We start from the raw sequence: 22,523 nt of genomic DNA on the forward strand, positions 1-22,523 counted from the left end.
GTTACTTAACCTTGCTGTGCCTTCGTTTTCTCATCTATAAAATGGGGGTATTAGTGGTACCAAATCGCAGCACTGTTGTGAGAATTATATGAGATAATATTCATCTGGCCTTTAGCACATTGCCTGGCACATAGTAAGTGTTCACAAATGAGATCGGTAGCCCATATGTATGGAGGGCTGGCCATGTATCAGAGAACATTCAAAGCACTCTCTATGCATTGTTTTTTAATCCTGGGAGGCAGGTACTATTGTTTTCCCCAGTTCTCAGACAAACAAAGCAGAGAGAGGTTAGGAAGGTCACCCAGGATCACAGCTAGTAAGTGGGAAAGCCAGGATTCAAACCCAGAGACTGGCTCCAGCGTACACAGTCTTAACAGCACACAGTTTAATGACACAAATTGCCTCTGATTGTTAGCAGATGGAGAAAATGATCATCCAAAACCATAGAGAACTTATCATGATCTATTTTATTTTTATTATCACTACTAGTATTATAAAATTCCTGGGCTACTGGAGGGTACATGGTTTCTATACTCAAGGAATGCATAGTGTAACAGGGACCTGAAGCAAATAGACATAAAAGGACATAACACACACCAAGAATTATAAATGATCACTATAGCTCTCCATACCCATATATGTGAGTGTGGACAGAGAATGGAACCAGTCACACCAGAGGTGGATGTGGTTGTGAAGAAAGGCTGCCAAGGGCAGGAGTTTGAAGTTGGCCATGGAACATGGGTAGAACACGGAGAGGAGGGGATAGCAGCACAGACGGAGGAAAAGGCTCAGAGGTGGGAACTGGACCTCACCCTGATCATGCTGGCCTGACAGGAGCAGCCTTTTAGCTGGGCATTCAGGGGACTGGGACATTTAGACCTTGCCTTTGTGGCAGAGAAAAAGGAAACCACCATTTTAGGGGCAACTGGGACACTGGTGACTTGCCACACAGAATGACTAAACCACAGTTCACTGAAAAGTCCAAGTTCACACAAAGGTTGAGAGGAGCAAAGGTGAGAGAGGGGCTTCGGGTGTGTGGGTCTGAGAGACTCCACCCCCTGCACATCTCAGCGGACTCCCCGAAGTGGGAGTCAGTTCTTGGTTAGCCCCGCCTGAAGGTTTGGGTGGATCTCCTGGCCTCCGTCAAGTACCTGGTGAGTTGGAACACCTGTGCCGCTTACCTTACCCTCTGGTGCCATTAGGGTCCAGTGAAATCAGAGGAGCAAATATTCTTTTAAAAAAACAAAGCCACAAGGGGGCCACAAAATCAAAGGTTGGCTTTATTAATGATCCTGTGGCCAGTAGATCTCAAAGAAATAGCAGTATTTCTGGAGCGGATACGGTGACTGGTGTGGGGGTGGGGCAGTTCTCAGAGGAGGGAATCTCACTGGGTTTTGGTTGGATGAGGCCATGGGCTAAAGGGCAGGCTTATCACTTCAGGCTTCTGGAGGCATCCACACATCTGCTGGTGAACCAAAGCCAGGAAGAGCCTAAACCCAGGGGATAGGCGCAGAGAAGAGATAAGGAAATGGGAGAGGAAATAAATGGAATTTTTCAGTCAGATGGGTCCGGAAACCGTAATTTGTGGTGATATTTGAATCACATTTTTTTCTTGTTGTTTACAGTGTTATTAGCCATAAGGTTTTCTGAAAGTGAGAAGGGAAAGGACAGAATTCAGAGAAGGAACATTAATTTCCTATTTTAATATAGGTAGCAGCATTTGGAAATGGCTTTTCCAAGGAAGCAGTGGTTAGGTTTCACAAAATTACATAGAAAAGTAGTCTGCAAAATCCCATTCAACGCATAATGTCCCTGAAGCATATTGTCACTGGTAATAGTTCAGCTGCATCTGACCATCTTGTGTTACATTTCTTCCTTAGGAAAATGTTTTCCACATTTTAAACTCTGGATACCAGGACCTTAGCACCCCTGGAATAGGGGGTTCCCTCTCAGAGCAGCTGAGGTTCTGTGTGCTGAGGCGGAGTGGAGTGGAGGGGAATAGAATGGGGTGCGCTGTGGAGGGAGAGGGCCAGGGCAAGCAAAGGGGGCCCAGAACGCTCTACAGCTGCGTGAGAAAAGCTTCCTTGTTATCATTCTGGTGTGGTTTTTTTTTTTTTTTTTTTTAAAGCGTATGACATTCTTAAGGATTTTTTTAAAATTTATTTATTTTTGGCTGCGTTGGGTCTTCGTTGCTGCACGGGCTTGCTCTAGTTGCAGTGAGCGGGGGCTACTCTTTGTTGCGGTGCATGGGCTTCTCATTGCGGTGGCTTCCCTTGTTGCGGAACACAGGCTCTAGGCGCACGGGCTTCAGTAGTTGTAGCATGTGGCCTCAGTAGTTGTGGCTCACGGGCTCTAGAGCGCAGGCTCAGTAGTTGTGGCTTGCAGGCTCTAGAGCGCAGGCTCAGTAATTCTGGTGCATGGGCTTAGTTGCTCTGTGGCACGTGGGATCTTCCTGGACCAGGGCTCGAACCCATGTCCCCTGCATTGGCAGGCAGATTCTTAACCACTGCACCACCAGGGAAGCCCCTCGTGTGGTTTTCATAAAAGGGGAAGGAAGTAACATGGGAACAAACCCCAACAAGCAGGCAGTAGATAGATGACTCATTGTATTATTGATCTTAGAATGAAGTTATTCTGAAAGAGGGTAGGTTTTTTATTTATATCAAAAGAATGTTGAAGAGACATGGTGGTGAGTAATAGCACTGAGGGTGGGTAAGTTGAGCAGGATAACAGGGCTTCTGCATGCAAAATGGAAGCAAAGGACTAGGAATTGGAGCTTGTGGGCAGCCATCTTTATTCTCTGAGGAACCACAAAGACTTCAGCAGTATGGACCAAAGGGCCTTGGGGAAGAAAGCTTTTGATTCAGTATAGCATGGAGTACTCTTGGCCATCACATTTAGATAATATGCATTCTCAGGGGAAATTGTAGTCTTGGGGCTGTTGGAATTTATGTAGGGCCCATGATGGCTGGCTGGCTCTAGGGTGATCACCTTGCCGAGGTTTTCCAGGGCCTGTCTCAGCTTTATCCCTGAAAGCCCCTCATCCTGCGCAATCCCTCAGTCCTGGGAAAGCAGGCTGGTTAGTCACCCTCGCTGGCTCTCCCAGGGGAGGGAGTCTGTGCTCTGTTAGGGAAGCCGTTACAGACCCTGCCCGCCTGGAACACAGGAACCCAGCCTTGGCAACTGCCCTCCAACAAGAAAAAGGCCTCCTCAAGACAAGGATGGAACTTATCAAGAATTGAATCTTTCTGTTTTGATGTTTAAAAAATTTCCAAAGGTCTCAGTTAGTAAAGCAGCAACCAATTTTCAGCTCAAAGGCATGAAACTGGAAGGCTAGAACATATAGTTCTGACAAATAACTTCCCCACCAACTATTTTTTCCCATGAAGCAGCTTCCAAAGATTGACCTCTGATGTGTAGGTTATTGTTAAGATTTTCCCTATTGAGCACTTACATTTCTTCCTGTTTTAGAAATTATATGGTCTTTTGCTCCATCTGATGGAAAATTTCCCCCAATGTGTGGTCTATTCATTTGTTATTTGCCACCTTCTCTGAAATATTATAACACTTTGATTTGCCTTGTTCTCATAGCTTCGTATTAGTCATTTTGTTAACAGAAGAGGAAAGACTTCATTCTTCCACACCATACAAGTGAAGACAGTCCTGCATCCAGGTGTTTGGGATTAGGGAGCCCATGGGCTCAAGGGGAGCGTTCCCTGCTACACATTTGCGTGTCTGAATCATAGTCTTTCTGTAGAAGACTAGAGCTGCAGGAAGATTTGAATCTTCAGGTCCAACAATGAGGCCCAGAGAGGGGAACTGACTTGCACACGTTAACAGAGCAATGAGTGGTTAGAGAACTAACCTGTCCCTTGTTAGGAACAAACCCTCTGAGTTTAGAGACTCCTGGCTCAGGGCAAACCAATCTGTGTTGGATGAAGGGATTGGAGAGCTGAGAAGGGCTGAGTCTGAGAGTTTGGCTGGTTAGGAAGTAGTCTGGTCCGGCGTGGACTCCGTAGGGAGGGCTGTCGGCTGGCACCACCTCTTACCCATTCCTGAAGTCAGGGTAAGCTCCCCTGGGAAGAGCTGGGTCTCTCCACACTCCAGCTAGCAGAACAAACAGATCAGTGATGTCACCAGTAACAGCCTCTCCCAGAAGGCATGCAAGTTGCTACGTAGTCTCAGTCTCCCAGGGTGTTCTCTGCAGGGGCCACAGTGCCTCTGCACACAGTTAAGTCAGCGGGTCGTCATTCCTCACCTTCTTCCCCCCTCATCACCTCCACCCGGGGCCTCGTGGGTTCTTTTCAGAGTGACCCAGCTTCACTGTGGGACAGAGGGCCAGACGCATAACCACACCCCACAGTGTATATGTGAGAGGTGGGTGGCCAGAGGACAGGGCAAGATGCAATGCCTTTCCAGAGTGCGTGAAAGTAGCTCCAGCAAGGATGGGATGTGACATACCAGGAAGCGACTGTGGTCACAGCAGCAGGTCTCCGCTTAAACCACACACACACACACACACACACACACACACACACCCATTTTCTATGTGATTCCCTAGCAACCTGAAATTCTTTACTTTTGAAATAATCTTTTAACTGAAGTATACTGGCTTTTCAGATAGTCCAAAATTGTGAGGCTTGCCTGAAATACCTGAGCGTGTGAGGTTAATTCAGGAGGAAAGTGGCTTTGCCGGCACAGTTTGAGGTCCAGTGGGTGAGTGCCAGCCGTCTGCCTGTGTACAGGCTGTTGCCTTCCTCTCTCAGCAGCTAGTCTGTGGTGACGTTTGCTCCCTGGACGCACAGCATCTGGATGCCTGAAGAGATGCTTTGGGTGCAGGGCTGGAAAGCGGTGGTTATGCCTTAGTTTCTTATCTTAGTCATCCCATTGACCTTAGAAAAAGGGTGAGAATCTGTACCTAAAGGCGAGAAACACAGACACAGTGTGTATTATTGGGGACTTCTTGACCTAAATCCTATGCTTGGTAGAATTTTCACAAGGCAAAGAAAATTTTCAAGTCCTGGCATCTTTTTCAGTGGAAATTCTGTCCTCTCCCAAGGTGCCTCGACTAAGAAAAGCAAAGTGCTGTGCTTTTCATTTCTTTGGGTGCTGCTTTTTGATGCTGGGTGTACATCAGGGAAGAACACCCCTCCAGAACTTCACTGTAGACTTGTGCTGGGGCCAGCCAGAGTATTTCTCGAAATCTCTTAAGTATCTGAATCATAAACAGAACTAAATGAGACCTTGGAGATCGTCTTGTCCAACCCCCTCCTTATACAGAGAAGGAAACTGAAGCCCAGGGAGGTTAAGTGACTTGCCTATGGTCAATAGAAGGCCTTTTTTTTTTTTTTTTTCCCAACGGGACCTGTGGGATCTGTAGTAACTATTCTCTTGGCCAATTAAAATCCTATCACTAGCATTGTTTTATGAGAAACAGCCTCCACTGGGCCCTGTCAGCAGTTAAGTCTTTGGAGCCGTCTCAGCCTGCAGTTGCTTTATATAAACTATCCCTTTTATGGGAGTTGAAGCACAGTATGAAAAGGGTTTTTGTCTCATGTTGACCTTGTTTAGTCACATTAACGCACACATCGGTTCCAGGCCCCATTCCATTCTCCGAACATCTTCTGACACGCTGATAGTGCTGAGCAGAGCAAGGTTGGGCTCACTCCTCTGCAGAACCTCGGCACTCAGGAGGCCCTTGTTTCAAGGACAGCTGCTTCTCCTGGGCTGGGCTCTTCTCCCTGAGCCCCGCTGCCCAGCTGGAACCAGTGACACCGCCTGAGTCCAACGCCAGTGTCTATTTTCCAGAAAACGGGCAATGCTGTGAGAGCCATTGGAAGACTGTCCTCTATGGCAATGATCTCAGGGCTCAGTGGCAGGAAATCTTCAGCAGGGTCACCAACCAGCCCACTCAATGCAGAAAAACTAGAGTCTGAAGGTAAGGAGCTCCAGGAAGATTTTCTCTAGCCAGATGGTGACAAAGGAAGGGTTGGGGGATGGAGAGGCATTTAGAGGGTTTTTTTTCTTAAGGTGGGGGGGTTGGGTTTTTTTAATAATACAACCTACAAGGAAAAATTTGAAACTACTTTTACACTGCCCTGACAATAATTACTAAATGTAGTAATTATTCTTTAATTGTTTCACCTTAGGTTTAACTATTTTCAGAAGGAAAGTTATTGTCTAATAGAACTAGATGATCTCCGCTAATCTTTTCCCTATATTTTACATAAGAATTAGCAAAGACTTTATTAAAAGTTTCGTTTTTCTCATTACAAAAGCAATGCTTGTATGATAATAGGCAAACATAAAATAAAAATCACAGTGTACTTTTTAAAAATATCCATTTTTTTAACGTGTCTTTGCGTTTTCCTTTTAAACAAAAATTGACTCATATAGTCCATATTTGTTTGTTATTTTTCATGATGCTGAAACATGTCGTTTGAACTGGGTAGACAGTGACTGGCAGGGCCCCTCCTAGAGACCAACAGGGTTAGTTACTTGCCCACCGTCTTTTGAGATGCTGCCCCATCCATCTCCTCAGTGAAGGCCTTGGCCTCTTCCTGCTTCAGATGCATGTAGGGTCTGGCCCTTATCATCTGGAGGTGCCTCATTTGGCCTGAGACACTCCTCCACCTCCCACTGCCTGATGCTTTTGGTATCCAAAGGTGAGAAGCTGAGTCTAGATCCCTTTGTGCATAAGACAGGGTAACTGGTGAGGCTGCTTGCTGAGCTGCTCTGATGCAGCCGAGGACCGAGCCTGCTGCACATGGGCCTGGTCCCTCCTGCTCCAGCCCTGCCGCTCTCCAGATGACCCAGGAATAGCCTGAAGGGGAAGGAGAGGATCGGGAGCCACTCAAAGTTACAGCTTTTCCCTGGACCAATCCCAAACCCTGGTCCAGAGTCATACACTGTGAAGGCAGTATCCGTGTGGAGAATAGAGCTATTGGCAAATCGAAGATGCCTCTAGGACCTGGCTCTTCCCTTCCAAGGAGCAGATGAAGGGCCTGCTGCTGCCAGAGGAGGGCAGAGGGGGTACAGAGATCAGGTGGGCTGGCGTGCTTCCGTCCTTCTTCGATACCCTCAGCCGAATCCTGAAACAGCATGAAATGCAGCCAGATAAGCTTTTTACAGATTATTTCCTTTTTCAGTGTGTCAGCATAAGGGAGGGGGAGTCCAAACATTTCCCCAGTTTGGTCACAGTTCTCTCTTCTGGCAAAATCATTTGGCAGCAGGCCAGCCAGTCCCCAGGAGAAAGGTGTGCTTATGATTCAGTCCTCTAAGCGCCATTATTTGCTAAATTATAACAACTTAAAAAAAAAAAAAAAGTCAGCTTTTTTAAACCAGGGAAGAGAACAAGGAATAAAGAAATTACCACGTCCTCTTCCCTGTCTTCTAGAAGATGTCTCCCAAGCTTTCCTTGAGGCTGTCGCTGAGGAAAAGCCCCATGTAAAACCCTACTTTTCTAAGACCATTCGTGATTTAGAAGTTGTGGAGGGAAGCGCTGCTAGATTTGACTGCAAGATCGAAGGTAAGTTTGTAGCTGTTCTTCCCTTACCTACAAAAGGTGTATGGTTGGCTGGTGGGCCCCTACTGTGTGCCCTTGGCAGAATATCAGTTCTGGAACAGCCAGGCTGTGAGGGAAAATGGGTCAGGAGGAGTTGGCCCACTGCCCCACTCCACCTGCTTAAGATTAGGGCCATTCAGTGACTCACTGAGGGCACATTTGATATTTCACCTACTTACATCAGCCACTGCACCCAATTACAAGTGGTTTATCATGGACCTATTTGGCTATGGAACGTGCTTAATGAAATGAGCTTTGCAAGCTTATGGGAAGCATGTGAACTGCCCACCAAAGGCTCTCAAAGGAAGGCTGGCACAGAGCATAGGATGCAGAGAGGGCAGCTCTGCTGTTAATCACTGGGCTCTGTGACCTCGGGCGATGATTTAGCTCTTCTGAGCCTCTAGTCCTCATCTGTAAGACAGCGTCTAATGCCTTGTGTGGCTCTGGAGACTGTGAGATAACATGTGGAAAGGGGAAACCTTTCAAGTCTTTTAAAGATGTCATGGAGTCAAGGGAAAAGTTGTGGAACTAGTAAGTGCAGAGACAGCCTGCGGTGTGACTTCAAACGGAGGGAGGTTGGGATCCAGGCCCCTGTGCTGTCTTCCCCATGTTTCTCTGCCTGCTAGAAATAACATGGCCAGAGTGAGTTGTTAGAGCTCGAGGGACCCTAAGGGATCTTAGCACAGCACCTGAGAAGTTAGCAGTGTTGGTGACACATAGCATTTCAGTTTCAACAGACTGCAACATTCTAGAAAGATAAGTGGCAAGATAAGACAGGCCTCTTTGCTTCAGGTCTGTGACTGTTGTGTGCCAACCAGAGTGGAGGGCTATCTCCCATTTCGGTCGGACCAACTTCCCCAAGGCAGCATAGCACGGGACGGCAGTGATAACGCACCATGCCTCCCGCTTTGTAAGATTCTCCAGCAGTATGGCTAGATACTGCCTTTTGGGTAAAGTAACCCAAAGGTAGGAATGAAAAAACAATTTTTCTCCTGCATCACTGTATTATCAAGATGCCTTATAAATGCCTCGCCTACCATAATCTCTTTTTTCACTCAATTTTTTAGAAAAACTGGATGTGCTGCCTTTGCTAGTGTGGAAGTGCTCAGATTGGGGGTTCTGCTGAGAGTTCTGGGCCACTGCTTGTAGCTCTCACCATCACCACTGTCTTTGGGTCTTAAGTTCTTTACTTCTTCCTTTATTTTTTAGAAAATATTATTTCATAATAATTATCTTTTTGCTTACTTTTCTCTTTGGGATTATTTTCTTGGTATTTGCATTACTTTGGAGTGCTGAGGAGAAATTAAAGCATATGGATGCTGTTTGTTAAAAACAAAATTCTACTTGAAAAGAATGTTAGAATTCTTCTGTGTAATTTGTATTCTAGCTGGGGCTACAATTTTGTCCTGTAAAACTACTTCTCCAAAGTTTAAAAACAAGTCAAGTATTGTTAGTTAGTATTATTACCAGTTAGTATTATTATGTTTTTAAAGGCATAAAACATATATATTTTAATGCTGAACTTTGCAGCAACATGACTAATGCATAAAATGAGGCGAATCAATGTGGTCAATTTCCAGTTATCTACAGGCAGATTATCTGTCTTTGGATCAGACTAAGACAAATACTGCTTTCTTTTTCCTCGCAGTATTGTCAGTTCCTCTAATTTATGTTTTACAGGTCTGTTATCATCTTTGAATTATAATTTATATACCATAAAATTCACCCATTTTAAGTATACAATTATTTTTAGAAATTTACAGAATTGTGCAGTCATTACCACAATCCAATTTTTAAACATTTCCATCACCTCCAAAAGATCCTTTGTGCCCATTTTTTCTGACTCTTATTTTTTTATTTAAATTTATTTAAGTTCTTTTATACAAGATAAAAAAAGTTTTCTTTTAATCCAAGAAGATATTTAGCTCCAGGCAGGTGGTTGGAACTGGGACAGTGTTCCGGGGAGTTAGCTATATCTGTGTTAAGGTGGGAGGTGGTACAAGCCCTACATGGGTGGGAAATGGGATGCCTGTACAATACCTTATGTGGTGTTTCAAATATTAGTGTTTACAATACATGCCCCTATTCAAATGTAAATATCAAAATAGATGGTAAAAGCCAACATCATAATTTTTTTTCCCTTTACCCCCTTAATCAATAGAGGTAGCTCAAGAGTTTGCGTGAACTGATAAGAAGTTTTAAATAATAGTTTCTGCAACTTGTGTTCCTTCCCTGTGATACAGGATACCCAGACCCTGAGGTCGTCTGGTTCAAAGATGACCAGTCAATCAGGGAGTCCCGCCACTTCCAGATAGACTACGACGAGGATGGGAACTGCTCTTTAATCATTAGCGATGTTTGCGGGGATGATGATGCCAAGTACACCTGCAAGGCTGTCAACAGTCTTGGAGAAGCCACCTGCACAGCAGAGCTCATCGTGGAAACCATGGAGGAAGGAGAAGGGGAAGGGGAAGGGGAAGAAGAAGAGGAGGAAGAATGAGACAACGCCAGAGAGAAGCAGTTTCTAAGTCATATCACAAAGACTATCTATCTCTCTAAAGCTCAAAAAACCCAAGACAGTAAAAGCACCTAGTGTGATAGATTTAGTTAGGTCATTTGGGGGTTGATTCTTCAGCAATAGTGGTTGATACCCAGCAGCGTTACTGAGGGGCATTAATTTAAATTAGCTGGCACCTTAAGATTCTAGTACAGCTAGATTTCATTTTGGGAAATTACCAGTAACTTGCCTGACCAACCAATTTTAGAGAAAAAGTAACCAGAAGGAAGCTTTATCTGGGCAAAGTCATATAAATTCTCCAACTGAAAGCACTCATGAAAAAACAAGGTCACAGCCCTGTCCAGAGGGTCCCTGGAGATGGGGGTCTCTCCCCCCCTCCCAGGTCTTCACCAGTCCTGTAGCACTTCATTCTGCAGGCAGTTGAGCCATTTTAACTTACGAGGCACAATATTTCCAAAGTATACTATAGACATTTGAACTTTTCATTTCCATCCCCTGTTCTACCTGCCAGTTTTTCTGGATCTGGACTTGCCATAAGTTTAAGCATTAGGGACATTACACTTCTTAGATTCTGAAGACACGTCTCCCGCTCATGGATGACTGGCTTCCTTAGGAAAAGCAATCTCCTTTCTTCCAAAATCAGTAGGAAATCTAAACTTATCCCCTCTTTGAAGATTTCTAGAAGCTTGAGACATTTTTATAGGAACCTATGGAAAAAAAATCCTTGTTAATGTGTTTTTCTGAAACCAGGATTCATACCTGCGCTGTTTTAGAATATCAGCTCTGCATGTGTGGTAAAGATTTTTGTGTTTGAATGTATGAAAAAACAGTTTGCTGAAAAGTTAGTCTTAATTATTTATTGGCCACTATGAAATAGATTTCAGCTATAGAACTCCACATACTTTGGAATCTCATTCAGGATAGTCTGAGTTTAATATACCTTCATTTTTAAACATGCTCCAGAGAACTCTACTTACCTTATGGATTCCACAAGACTTTTCTTCTTGAATGTGCATCAATCATGCCTTGCCCCCTAACCTTGAAATATATTCTTAACCTGATAAATGCACTCAGACTTGCATCTTTAGGAATTTTTAACTTTCTTTCACTACATTGGCACTTAAATTTTTCTTTATAAAGCTTTTTGAAGGGCATAAACAAAGACCATAAACTGATATGCCTAATACATTTCCTCTGTGTGTGTGTAACATTCCAAATACTTTTTTCTTTTCCACTGTTTGTAAAGCGCAGCAGTTTAATATTTCAAGGGACTTTCTGAGAGTTCCTTAAGAACCAATTTTAAATTACTTCAGTGCAATCCTACACAGTATCAACATTAGAATTTTGATGTTACTTAGTCTTATGTTATCTTCCATTCTATTTTTATCTGCTTCTTGCTGCTAGTTTCAAATTGCCAGTATTTTCCTTTTTGCTTTTTAAGCAGTTACAACATTTTTCATATAGCCACAGTATTGCCACAGTTTATTATAATAAAGTGTTTTAAATTTGATTTAGAGCATTCAAAGCTTTTCTTCATCACTTTTGATTGTGTTTAGACTATAATCTTTGTGTGCATGTATGCTGTATATGTGCGCGCATGCGTGGTGTGTATGTTTGTTTACAGGTTTTTTGATGCCTTCTTCAAGTTGTGTTAATGTTCTCCCAGTTTATTATGCCATCAGAATGGTAATGAGAACACTACAACTGTAGTTAGCTCACAATTTTTAAATAAAGGCTACCACAGTGCATGCTGTTTGTTCAGTCTTTGCAGCCTTCTTTTCCTTTCCATGCCACCAGTTGTAGACGACACAAATAGATCTCAGAAACTAAAAACAAATGCTCTGCTGCATAAATGGCTTACATGCTGGGAGACTTCCCTGGTGGTCCAGTGGTTAAGACTCCACGCTTCCACTGCAGGGGGCACGGGTTCGATCCCTGGTCAGGGAACTAAGATTCCACATGCCACGCAGAGCAGCCAAAAAAAAAAAGGCTTACTTGGTTGTGCTTTACTAAGGAACAGAATGACTTAGGCACTTCTAGTTTATACTAGGTAGCCTAATTTGCACATTTACTTCAAAATTTCTCTCGAGCATCATTTTGGTTCAATTACATTCTAGTATCTACAGTACGCTTATAATGCTAAAATCTGACATTTTCAGTATGTCACAAAATCATCATCGTCATTAATATTTACCAAGGCTTGGCCTGCATTTGTAACTTTGGTGCAATTTGTTACTAGCAGCCGAGTGCTATCTTTCCATGTCTTGATAGTGAAGCACTTGTTCTCAGGAAACCATCACTCCTGCTTCACAGGAAGTCTGTTTTCAGATATCAGATGGTGGGGCCACCCAGGTCTTGAGTATTCAAACAATACTGTAGATATTCTAGAAAGAATCAAGACATACTATTAAATGTTGGACTAGATGACTCTATGATTCCACAGTATAGTCTGGAAAGAATCCATTGTCCAGATAATATTTAAATTGTTTCATTTTTTCAAGGCAACCACAATCCACAAATGTTCCTAGTGAGGAAATTATTATTTTTAAAGAAAAGGACTTTTTATTCCTTGCTAGTGAAAAATGTACCTTATATTCTGAAAGAAAACAAATAATCTCCTTCCATTCCATTCTCATCCCAAACATATAAAAAAAAAAATCCACTGATTATTCCTTACATCGCAGAGCTTCATATTAAATGAATTTCTATGTATAACTAAAAAGACATGCTGACTGTTGTCGGCTCTAACTTTAAAGTCTCTTTCTTTTTATCAAGATGTTTGAGTTTTACACATTTTAATAAAATCTGTGCTTTTAATACATGTGCTAATGAGTATCAATGAGCTAAAGAATAATTGAATTCTAAAGAAACTCAACTCTCCACTTTTCAAGAAAACACAGGTAATACTACTTTCTTTAACCCTTGGGAACTCCTCTGTATTTCGAAAAGGAAGCTAAGTCTGTGACAGTCATTACTGAGGCTCTTTGCCCCCTGGCACATGATTAGGACCACATTTCTGACTCCCTGTGTGAGATGGGAGATGGGGCTGTGTGACTAATTCTGGTCAGCGAGGTAGAAGCAGAAGTGATGTTCATCCCCTCTGGTCCAGAGAATTTAAGTACTGGTGCAAGGCTCTCCATAGTAACTGGCAACATGTCAGATGGTGGCTACTTTATCCACCTAGGTCCCAAGCCAGTCCCAAATGAGTACATAACACAAGCAAGAAATAAATCTTTGTTCTTATAAATCCCCAAGATTTTAGCATTCTTTGTGGCTGTAACATAGCCTAGACTATCCTGTTATAAGGTCATCACTGTATTCTAGATCTATTCTGACCAATATGGTAGCCACAACTCACCAGTGACTATTTAAATTTAAATTAATGAAAATACATAAAATTTAAAATTCAGTTCCTCAGCTGCACTAGCCACATTAAGTGCTCAATAATCACATGTGACTAGTGGCTGGCTATCGTATTGGACAGCACAGATTAAAACGTTCTATAAAGTTCTATTAGACAGCATTGTTTTAGATGGACTAGGAGGAAAAGAGAAACTCCAAATTTTACCTTAACTATGCATATCACTTTTCAAATTGTGAAATTAAAACATAAAAGTTTGCGTGAAATCATTCTGGAAAGTATGGTCTATAGTTTCATCAATCATATGGATAACACAAACTCAATACTTACGTTATTGTGTTTGATTATTTACATTATTTACATTCATATGTAAATGAATTCTGCCCATTACATTCTGCCCATTTTTTCACTTTTTAAGACATTTAAAAAGTACCAGTTCTGTGCTTCTCACCACAAAATCAAAATAGATCTGCAATTCACAAGCAATTACCAGATTACTTGTGATATGAAGCAACCAGTTAGGCAAAAAATCTCTGGTGTTTTTGGAACTTGGAGCTACTTGAGATAGGGGAGCATCCAACAGGGACAACTGAGATAGCCGAGAAAGAGACAGCCTCCTCGGGCAAGATTTCCCCGAGAGTGAACCAAAAGGAAGGGGGAGGGGCCATCCTGATAGCTACAGTCATTTTAACCTTAGTGGCTTTGATCATACCTCCCTTCCCATTGGAACTAGAAATACCCAGGAGATCTACAGCACTTGGAGACAACAGTCAGTTTCTAACTGCTGGTTGTTTGAAATTTTAGCTCATAGGCCTTGCCGGTGTTCCAAATGCTTGTACATTGCAAGGAGGGCTTCATGTCAGAGACCACAGCCCCAGTAGTGACCACACAGAAGTACATGATAAATCTTCACAAGACATTATTTGACTCTCTGGGACTAGATTTCTTCCAGCTGGAGATAACTAAGGAAGAAGAAGGTTACAAATTAACCTAAAATTCAATTCATTATTATTAGCTTCTTTTGGGCAGACATCAGTAGCTTCCAACAGTTAAGAGACAGGTTAAGCTATAGGGCTTCTCCACAATCTTGCTCCAGATGGTATGTTACAATGACCAATAGCCTCTGGTCAGATTCAACAGACATTTATTAGCAAGCAGTCATACAGCCTATTCTGTAAGCTCCATGAAGTCCCAGATCTGTCTCTCCAGAAAGCATCTCACCTGTTCACTGAAAGCAAGCACTGCAGGATATGAGGGTAGGATCTAGCTGACCTGGGTAATCAGCCAAGTGGAATCAGTTCCAGCTCTGCTTCTCACTGGAGCTGTGTAGCTTGTGCTTCAGTTTCCTCACCTATAAAATTAGAGAAATTATATTTCCTCCTTCACAGACCGTTATAAAAATTAAAAGAGCTCATGCACAGTACCTGATCCTTATGGTCAGCTCTATTCTTCTAGCACTCGGAGATGCTAAGATGTGTCAGAAACATCCTCTACCTGCAAGGAGCTGATAATACTTCTGTAGAAACAAAACAAATATGTGGAAAAGTTATACACTAATGAAAGATGGAAAGAATTATTGAAATTCCACCCACCTCCGGAAAAACATCTTTGTAACTGAAAGTGCACATACTGCTGTATGAAACACAATTGCTATGAGTTTAGGAAATGCTACAACTGCCCTCTTGGTCTCCGGAAAAGTTTTAACTTCCAGTCTCTAAATACTCTCTTCTTCATAGTCAAAAGAGAAAAGCTCATCTGACCTTAACGAGTCTTATTTTCCAATCAAGAGGAAATTTCTCAAAGTTGGCTTGACCTTAAACTCACACTTAACCTTTAATCCCCAAAAGTTCTCTAATTTTTAATTTGTATTTACGAAAGCTAATTCACATTGACTTGTTTCTGGCAGTATATTAACCACAGAACAAATAGGGCTCTGCTAGGCAGTCCCAGGAAAAGACTAGGCAGACACCTTTTTTAAGTTGTCTAGAAAGCTCAAAATGCTCCTATTTTCTGGAGAATCAAGAGATTAAGGGTTTAGAAAATGGGAAGCTACCATAGTAGAGAGAAGACCAAACACGAACTCCAGAAGACAAGCAGTAACTCCGTTCTCTTCAGAACCCCATTAAACCGAGAGTGAAGGAATACTTTTTTATAAAGCTATTAACCCCTCAAAGACAAATATGGGAGAAGAAAGGTGAAAAATACCAGAATTTTGGAAGATGGAAAGCAAACAGATGAGCGGGTAACTTACTTAGAGCACAGAAGCTGAAACCTGACTTCCTGCAGAGAAGAAGGCCAATAGGAAGGCAAGTCAGTTTTACTCTGAAGAAGCCTAAAAGGTTAGAGACTGAGGGAACCATGTACCTATGAAGGGGAGCCTCAAAAGGAATGTAAGGTATCAACTCGCTGATGCATTGAGGTCAATGCAGGTCAAAAGTTCAACCAGGAAATCAATGCAGAAGTAGGATGGGATACATAGGAGTTAGGACAGACAAGGGTTCAGAGTCCGGGAAGTCAGTCTGAACACATCAATAGTACCCATGTTCAAAGTACAGAAAAGAGCCTGATCCTGGAAAGGCATTTGCTTGCTCAAGGAGTTTTTAAAGAGATACAGTCATTTAAAGTTAAACTGGTTGTCCAAGAAGCCAAATCATTTAGACTTTTAATAATGCACCCTGTTAATGAGGGAGATCAGCTCGGTGCTTTGTGTCCACCTAGAGGGGTGGGATAGGGAGGGTGGGAGGGAGACACAACAGGGAGGAGATATGGGGATGTATGTATATGTATAGCTGATTCACTTTGTTATACAGCAGAAACTAACACACCATTGTAAAGCAATTATACTCCAATAAAGATGTTAAAAAAATAAAATAAAATAAAAACAAAATGCACCCTGTTAATGAATGTCTTATATTCATTTATTGAATGTAGAAGCTCAGTTAACTAATTTCCATTTAATCCAACTTGCCCGACTTAACCACAATTTTCATTCTTTCTGTAAAATAAACGAACTGATGCCCACACACTTCTGTTCTACTGATGGCCACTGAGTAGTATTATTTACCAAGAGTCAATTGGATTTGTTCTTAAACTTCTTTATGCCAGTTGTACAACTGTAATTACATAATTTAATTATTATTTAAATCAATAAAAATGGGGTGCTAAAGGGAAGAGAAGCTGTTTCTATGGAAACTAAATTGAGGCTAGTGGTCATACGTGGCGGATTGGACACCTGAATTTATCTCCTGCCTCCCAAAACCTCACTAAAATGAAAGTAAAGTCACAAAAGGCATTAAACCCACAGGGCATAGAATAAGAGAGGTGATACATTAGACTCGAGTTGTTGACAAAATTTTGGGATAGACTAATTGGTAAGTAATTTCGTTTCAACTTTTTCCACTCTGCAAGCATCTGCAGGGAAGAAAGCGTCAAAAAGCAAGCTGAGTCCTACCACAGAACGAGGCAAAAAACAGAGGAATTAGACTGACCGTCCCCCCTCCATCTCCTCCTTTAGCCCACAGGCCCTCTGACAGTCTCTCCTCGAACGCTGGCAGGAAAAGGGGTCTTTTAAAGTTAGACCAGAGGGAAAAAATAAATAAATAAAATAAATAAAGTTAGACTAGAGAAGCTGTAGACTGGTGGACAACAGGCACAACTGAGAGTGAGAAGTAGGCAACTCAGAAAACACAGGGATCAGGCAACAATCTCAACACAGAGAACATCAATGTGTTCTCTGTATCTATGATGTTGGTTGGGTTTCTGTTGTTCTTGTTGTTGTTTAGATTCCACATATAAGAGAGGTCACACAGTATTTGGCCTTCTCTGTCTGACTTATTTCACTTAGCATAATGCCCTCGAGGTCCATCCATGTCACAAATGGCAAGATTTCACTCTTTTTTATGGAGATTATATATATATATATAACATCTTTATCCATTATCTGTTGATGGACACTGAGGTTGTTTCCATATCTTGGCTATTGTAAATTATGCTGCAATGAACATGGGGGTGCATATATCTTTTCTAGTTAGTGTTTTCATTTTCTTCAGATAAATGCCCAGAAATGGAATTGCTGGATCATATAGTTATATGATCATATAGTTATATTTTTAATTTTTTGAGGAAACTCAATACTTTTTTCCATAGTGGCTGCACCAATTTACATTTCCACCAGCAGTGCACGAGGGTTCCCTTTTCTCCACGTCCTTGCCAACAATTGTTCTTTCTTGTCTTTTTGATAAAGTCATTCTAACAGGTGGGAGGTGATGTTTCATTGTGGTTTTGATTTTCATTTCCCTGATGATTAACGATGCTGAGCATCTTTTCAGGTACCTGTTGGCCATCTGTATGTCTTCTTTGGAAAAAAAAAGTCTATTCAGATCTTCTGCCCATTTTTTTTTTTTTAATTTTTATTTATTATTTATTTATTATGTTTATTTTTGGCTGTGTTGGGTCTTCGTTTCTGTGTGAGGGCTTTCTCCAGTTGCGGCAAGTGGGGGCCACTCTTCATCACGGTGCGCGGGCCTCTCACTATCGTGGCCTCTCTTGTTGCGGAGCAGAGGCTCCAGACGCTCAGGCTCAGTAGTTGTGGCTCACGGGCCCAGTTGCTCCGCGGCATGTGGGATCTTCCCAGACCAGGGCTCGAACCCGTGTCCCCTGCATTGGCAGGCAGATTCTCAACCACTGCGCCACCAGGGAAGCCCTTCTGCCCATTTTTTAATTGGATTGTTTTTTGCTATAGAGTTGTATGAGTTCTTTATATATTTTGGATATTAATTCCTTATCAGATACATGATTTGCAAATATTTTCTCCCATTCAGTAGGTTGCCTTTTTATTTTGTTGATGGTTTCCTTTGCTGTAACAGAAGATTTTTAGTATGATATAGTCCCATTTGTTTATTTTTGCTTTTGTTGCTTTTACTTTTGGTGTCATGATGTGTGATAATGTCATCACTCTGACAGCTTACATATTCTTGTGATTTAAATTTTTCTTAGTTTTGATTTCTAATATGGATAATATAAAGTAGTTATAAACCACATAAATAAAAGCTCTTTAGGGGCCTCAATAATCTTTAAGAGTTTGAAAACCACTATTCTAGGCAATGATTTAATCCTAAATATAGCTAGGCAGTGCACTTTAGTCTGAAAATCCCAGGCAGCACCCAAAATGTAACCCATACTACTGTTGTCTCCTCTTCCTTTTGAGTTTCCCATCAAAAAATTCAACTCACACAAAAATATAAAAGAATTTACTGATTTTGTAAGGGAGGTAAAGTAAGTAAGGGAGTTCATATTGATCAGCATTTCATTTGAAAAATCCTCCCAGACCTGTCTCTTCTCCTAGGTTTCTCTCCTCTTCTCTTTATCTTTCACTCTCTTCCCTCCCCACTTTGCAGGGCAATTTAAGTACATCCAAGATGGGGGGAGAAAAAACCAACACGTCACTGATACCTACCCTCATTAGAAGACAGAAAGACATAAAGGGATTCGGTTTTGATAAACTTAAAGAAAAAAATTTACTCACAAAACCACTCACTGGGGGGAAAAAAGCAAAATACATATAAACAGAAAGAACATTAAAAAAAAACAAAACCCAATGCCCTTACTCAGCCAAAGATAAACACTAATAATATATTGGTATATCCCCTTATAGATTTTTTTTCTCTATAGACAGATATACCTTTTATAAAAATAAGATCTTAGTACACACCATGTATAGTCCACTTTTCTACTTAATATATTCTAAACAATTTCCATATCAAATTCATCTCTGCATTATTTCCCCAACTTTTTATTTAAAATTTTTTCAAACTTGGAGAAAGATTGATAGAATAGTTCGATAAACACTCTTAAACCCTTCAGTAGAATACTGTTGGGAGATGATCCACTCCATATTGTTGGGAGATGATCCACTCTGAACATCTCACTTTTCTGGACAATTCAGGTCTTCTGATCAAAAGCATTTACAATCAATTCCAGTATTTGTATAAGGAGCTGAAGGGGATCAGAATGTTACCACCCCAAATATGCCACTTTGGCATAAGGACTATTTTGAGCTGAAGGCAAGTGAGAAACAGCAGATACAGAAAAAGCTCTCTATCTTCCCCCTATTTGCCTAACAGCAGGGCATAAATTTCCCTTTGTGAATGTGTCCCCATCCTCTCTCATATATCAGGAAGAGCAGAATAACACTTAATCACCAGACACGAGTTGACTCTAAACTCGTCTCAGCCCAGAGATGGCAGCTACGTAACAAACTTTACTAAAAACAACCCTTATCTTCCATTAATTTTCCCCACAAGTTTACCTTCCCACAATTTACTGCCCATAAAAACCTAAACCCACGTTCCTTTGTCTTGTCACTTCTCCACAAATTTATTGTTCTTTGTTAAAATGGTATATAACCCTCTGGGTCTGACCACCTCTTTGGGGTTTTCACTTCATTTCTGTGAGGCCCCCCATATGTATATGAAGTAAACCTTTTTCTCCTGTTAATCTTTTATCAGTTCAGTTCACAGGGTCCCAGACACTGAACCTAAGAGGGTAGAGGATAAAGGGTTTTTTTTTTTCCTCCCCTACAGAGACATTCCAGTAGGGTAAGGATTAGATATGTTTCTCTTCCCAGAGATGTTCAGAATAGTAAAGATAAAGACCTCTCCTTCCCGTCTTGGAGAAGACTGGCTTACATTCTAGAATAAAGACAAGGTTTCTCTCTCTTTGGAGAGCAGGATAGACAGGTCACCAGCAGCCATATATAAGATCAGAGTTTCCTAATATTTGTATAAGGAGCTGAAGGGGATCAGAATGTACCACCCCCAATATGCCATTACAGGGTTCCTCTCCTGTAATGTACCCCACTGCATATGCAGGTACCATCTGGCCCTCACTATGTTGCCCTGTGTGGATGGGGCTTGGTAACCAACATAAGATGTTGCTCTGGCTGCTGCTTTTGCCATAAATGATAAACTGTTTTTGTTTTTTGGCTCAGAGGGCTCATTATTTGTGAATATATATATATATATATATATGTGTGTGTGTGTGTGTGTTTGTGTGTATATGTGTGTGTGTGTATATATATATGTAACAGTATAATATATATATAAATAACATGTACATTTTATATATATAAACATACACATACATACATATATCCTCTTCCTGCCCCTCTATCTGGACCCAGACTAACCCCCACACACATACCTTAAGCCACAAAGTGCACCCTGAGATCAAGCTCTGCCCTGCTCCTCTTCCTGGGAAACCCCACACTCCATCCACCTGGACCAGGCCCCAGACCATGTGTGTCCCCCATGGTGTTCAAAAGAAGAGAACATTTCCTCATTGAGGGACCTGGGTGAAGAGGCCAGCTCCCTCAGCACAGGGTACTGGAACTTGGGCTGGGTCACAAAGAGAGAACAATGCCTTGAGGCTGTCCTTTGGGGGGAAGGCCCCAAGAATTGGCAGTAATGGTCTCCAGAGACAAAAATCTGGAGCCCCTTGTTGCGGCTGGGCCCTGAAAGAAAAATATACATGAAAATACGAGAGTGTGTGGGGTGGGGGCCAGGCCACCTTGTTAGCTTGCAGGCAGAGTAGACATTTCTGACCTGTTATAGTTTTTGTCTTAACAATCACATCATTTTCCGCATTTGCCCCTTTGCTCACAATTTCTCTCACACTTGTGCTCTCTGTTACACACACACACACTTTATTTTTGCTGAATCATTTGAAAGTAAGTTTCTGCAAAATCATTTTTAATGTCTGAATGTTATACTATTTTAAACCTCTATCATAATTTAACCAGTTTGTACTGCTGGACATTTAGATTATTCACAACAGTTTGATATTGTAAATAGCATTGTGATGAGCATTTGTAACTAAATCTTTTTTCACATCCTAAATTTCTTAAGATAAACAGACTCACAGACAGAGAGAACAGACTTGTCGTTGCCAAGGGGAAGGGTAGTGGGGGAGGGAAGGACTGGGAGTTTGGGATTAGCAAATGCAAACTATTATATATAGGAGGGATAAACAACAAGGTCCTCTACATGGGAATAGAATCTAAAAAAGAGTGGAGATATACACACACACACACACACACACACACACACACATATATAACAGATTTACTCTGCTGTACGGCAGAAACTAACACAACGTTGTAAATCAACTATACTCCAATAAAAATTTTTTTAAAAAATCAAGGTCCTACTGTATAGTACAGGGAACTGTATTCAATATTCTGTGATAAACCATAATGGAAAAGAATATGAAAAAGAATATATATAACTGAATCACTTTGCTGTACAGCAGAAATTAACACAACACTGTAAATCAACTATACTTCAATAAAATTAAAAAAAAAAAATTCTAAATTCCTTAAGATAAATTCCAAGAAGTGTACTTATTGGGTCAAAGGACATTCATGGTTTGAAGGTTTTGCTACATATTGTCAAGCTGCCTTCCAGACAGTGTATCTATCAGTCTGTACATTCAGTAGCAAAGTTTAAGAATACCCATGTCCGGGGCTTCCCTGGTGGCGCAGTGGTTGAGAGTCTGCCTGCCGGTGCAGGGGACACGGGTTCGAGCCCTGGTCTGGGAAGATCCCACATGCCGCGGAGCAACTAGGCCCGTGAGCCACAGCTACTGAGCCTGCGCTCCGCAATGGGGGAGGCCGCGATGGTGAGAGGCCCGCGCACCGTGATGAAGGGTGGCCCCCGCTTGCCGCGACTGGAGAAAGCCCTCGCACAGAAGCGAAGACCCAACACAGCCAAAAATAAATAAATAATTAATTAAAAAAAAAAAAAAAGAATACCCATGTCCTTATATCCCTGCTAACAGTATGATTTTTATCTTTGACATTCTGAAGAAGGAAAAAAAAGAGGGCATCTATCTCATCATTTTAATCATCATTTGTTCATAAATGTTATTTATCTTCATTGGTGTGTTTATTAACCATTTATAAGGAGACCTATGGCCTGAAGCTGATCATAGAAAGTCATCAAGTACTAAGGCAGCTATCTCACAGTCTCTCATAGAGGGTCTCCTCTCTCCACATCTGCTCAGGTGTCAGTTTCCCCAAGCTC

At 41.7% G+C, this 22,523-nt stretch overlaps 1 protein-coding gene and 1 long non-coding RNA gene across 8 annotated transcripts in view; one reads left to right on the top strand and one right to left on the bottom strand.

Moving 5' to 3' along the window:
• MYLK (myosin light chain kinase) overlaps positions 1–11,830 on the top strand; it is a 267,670-nt gene extending 255,840 nt beyond the window's left edge. For 5 of the 6 annotated variants that reach the window (XM_059920960.1, XM_059920958.1, XM_059920959.1 and 2 more), the window contains 3 exons: positions 5,809–5,938; positions 7,397–7,528; positions 9,808–11,830. In XM_059920960.1, the coding sequence (XP_059776943.1) occupies positions 5,809–5,938; positions 7,397–7,528; positions 9,808–10,064 (519 nt within the window). In that variant the 3' untranslated portion in view covers positions 10,065–11,830. The remainder of the gene's footprint in view (positions 1–5,808; positions 5,939–7,396; positions 7,529–9,807) is intronic. The other variant, XM_059920957.1, reaches the window with a different exon arrangement.
• LOC132364790 (uncharacterized) overlaps positions 6,276–22,523 on the bottom strand; it is a 34,262-nt gene continuing 18,014 nt past the window's right edge. For both annotated transcript variants that reach the window (XR_009502917.1, XR_009502916.1), the window contains exons 2-5: positions 14,868–14,959; positions 14,665–14,794; positions 12,277–12,466; positions 6,276–7,091 (exon numbers count right to left, since the gene is read on the bottom strand). This is a non-coding gene — a long non-coding RNA (uncharacterized LOC132364790). The remainder of the gene's footprint in view (positions 7,092–12,276; positions 12,467–14,664; positions 14,795–14,867; positions 14,960–22,523) is intronic.

Source organism: Balaenoptera ricei, chromosome 4, assembly GCF_028023285.1.
Source record: "Balaenoptera ricei isolate mBalRic1 chromosome 4, mBalRic1.hap2, whole genome shotgun sequence".
Lineage (NCBI taxonomy): Eukaryota > Metazoa > Chordata > Mammalia > Artiodactyla > Balaenopteridae > Balaenoptera > Balaenoptera ricei.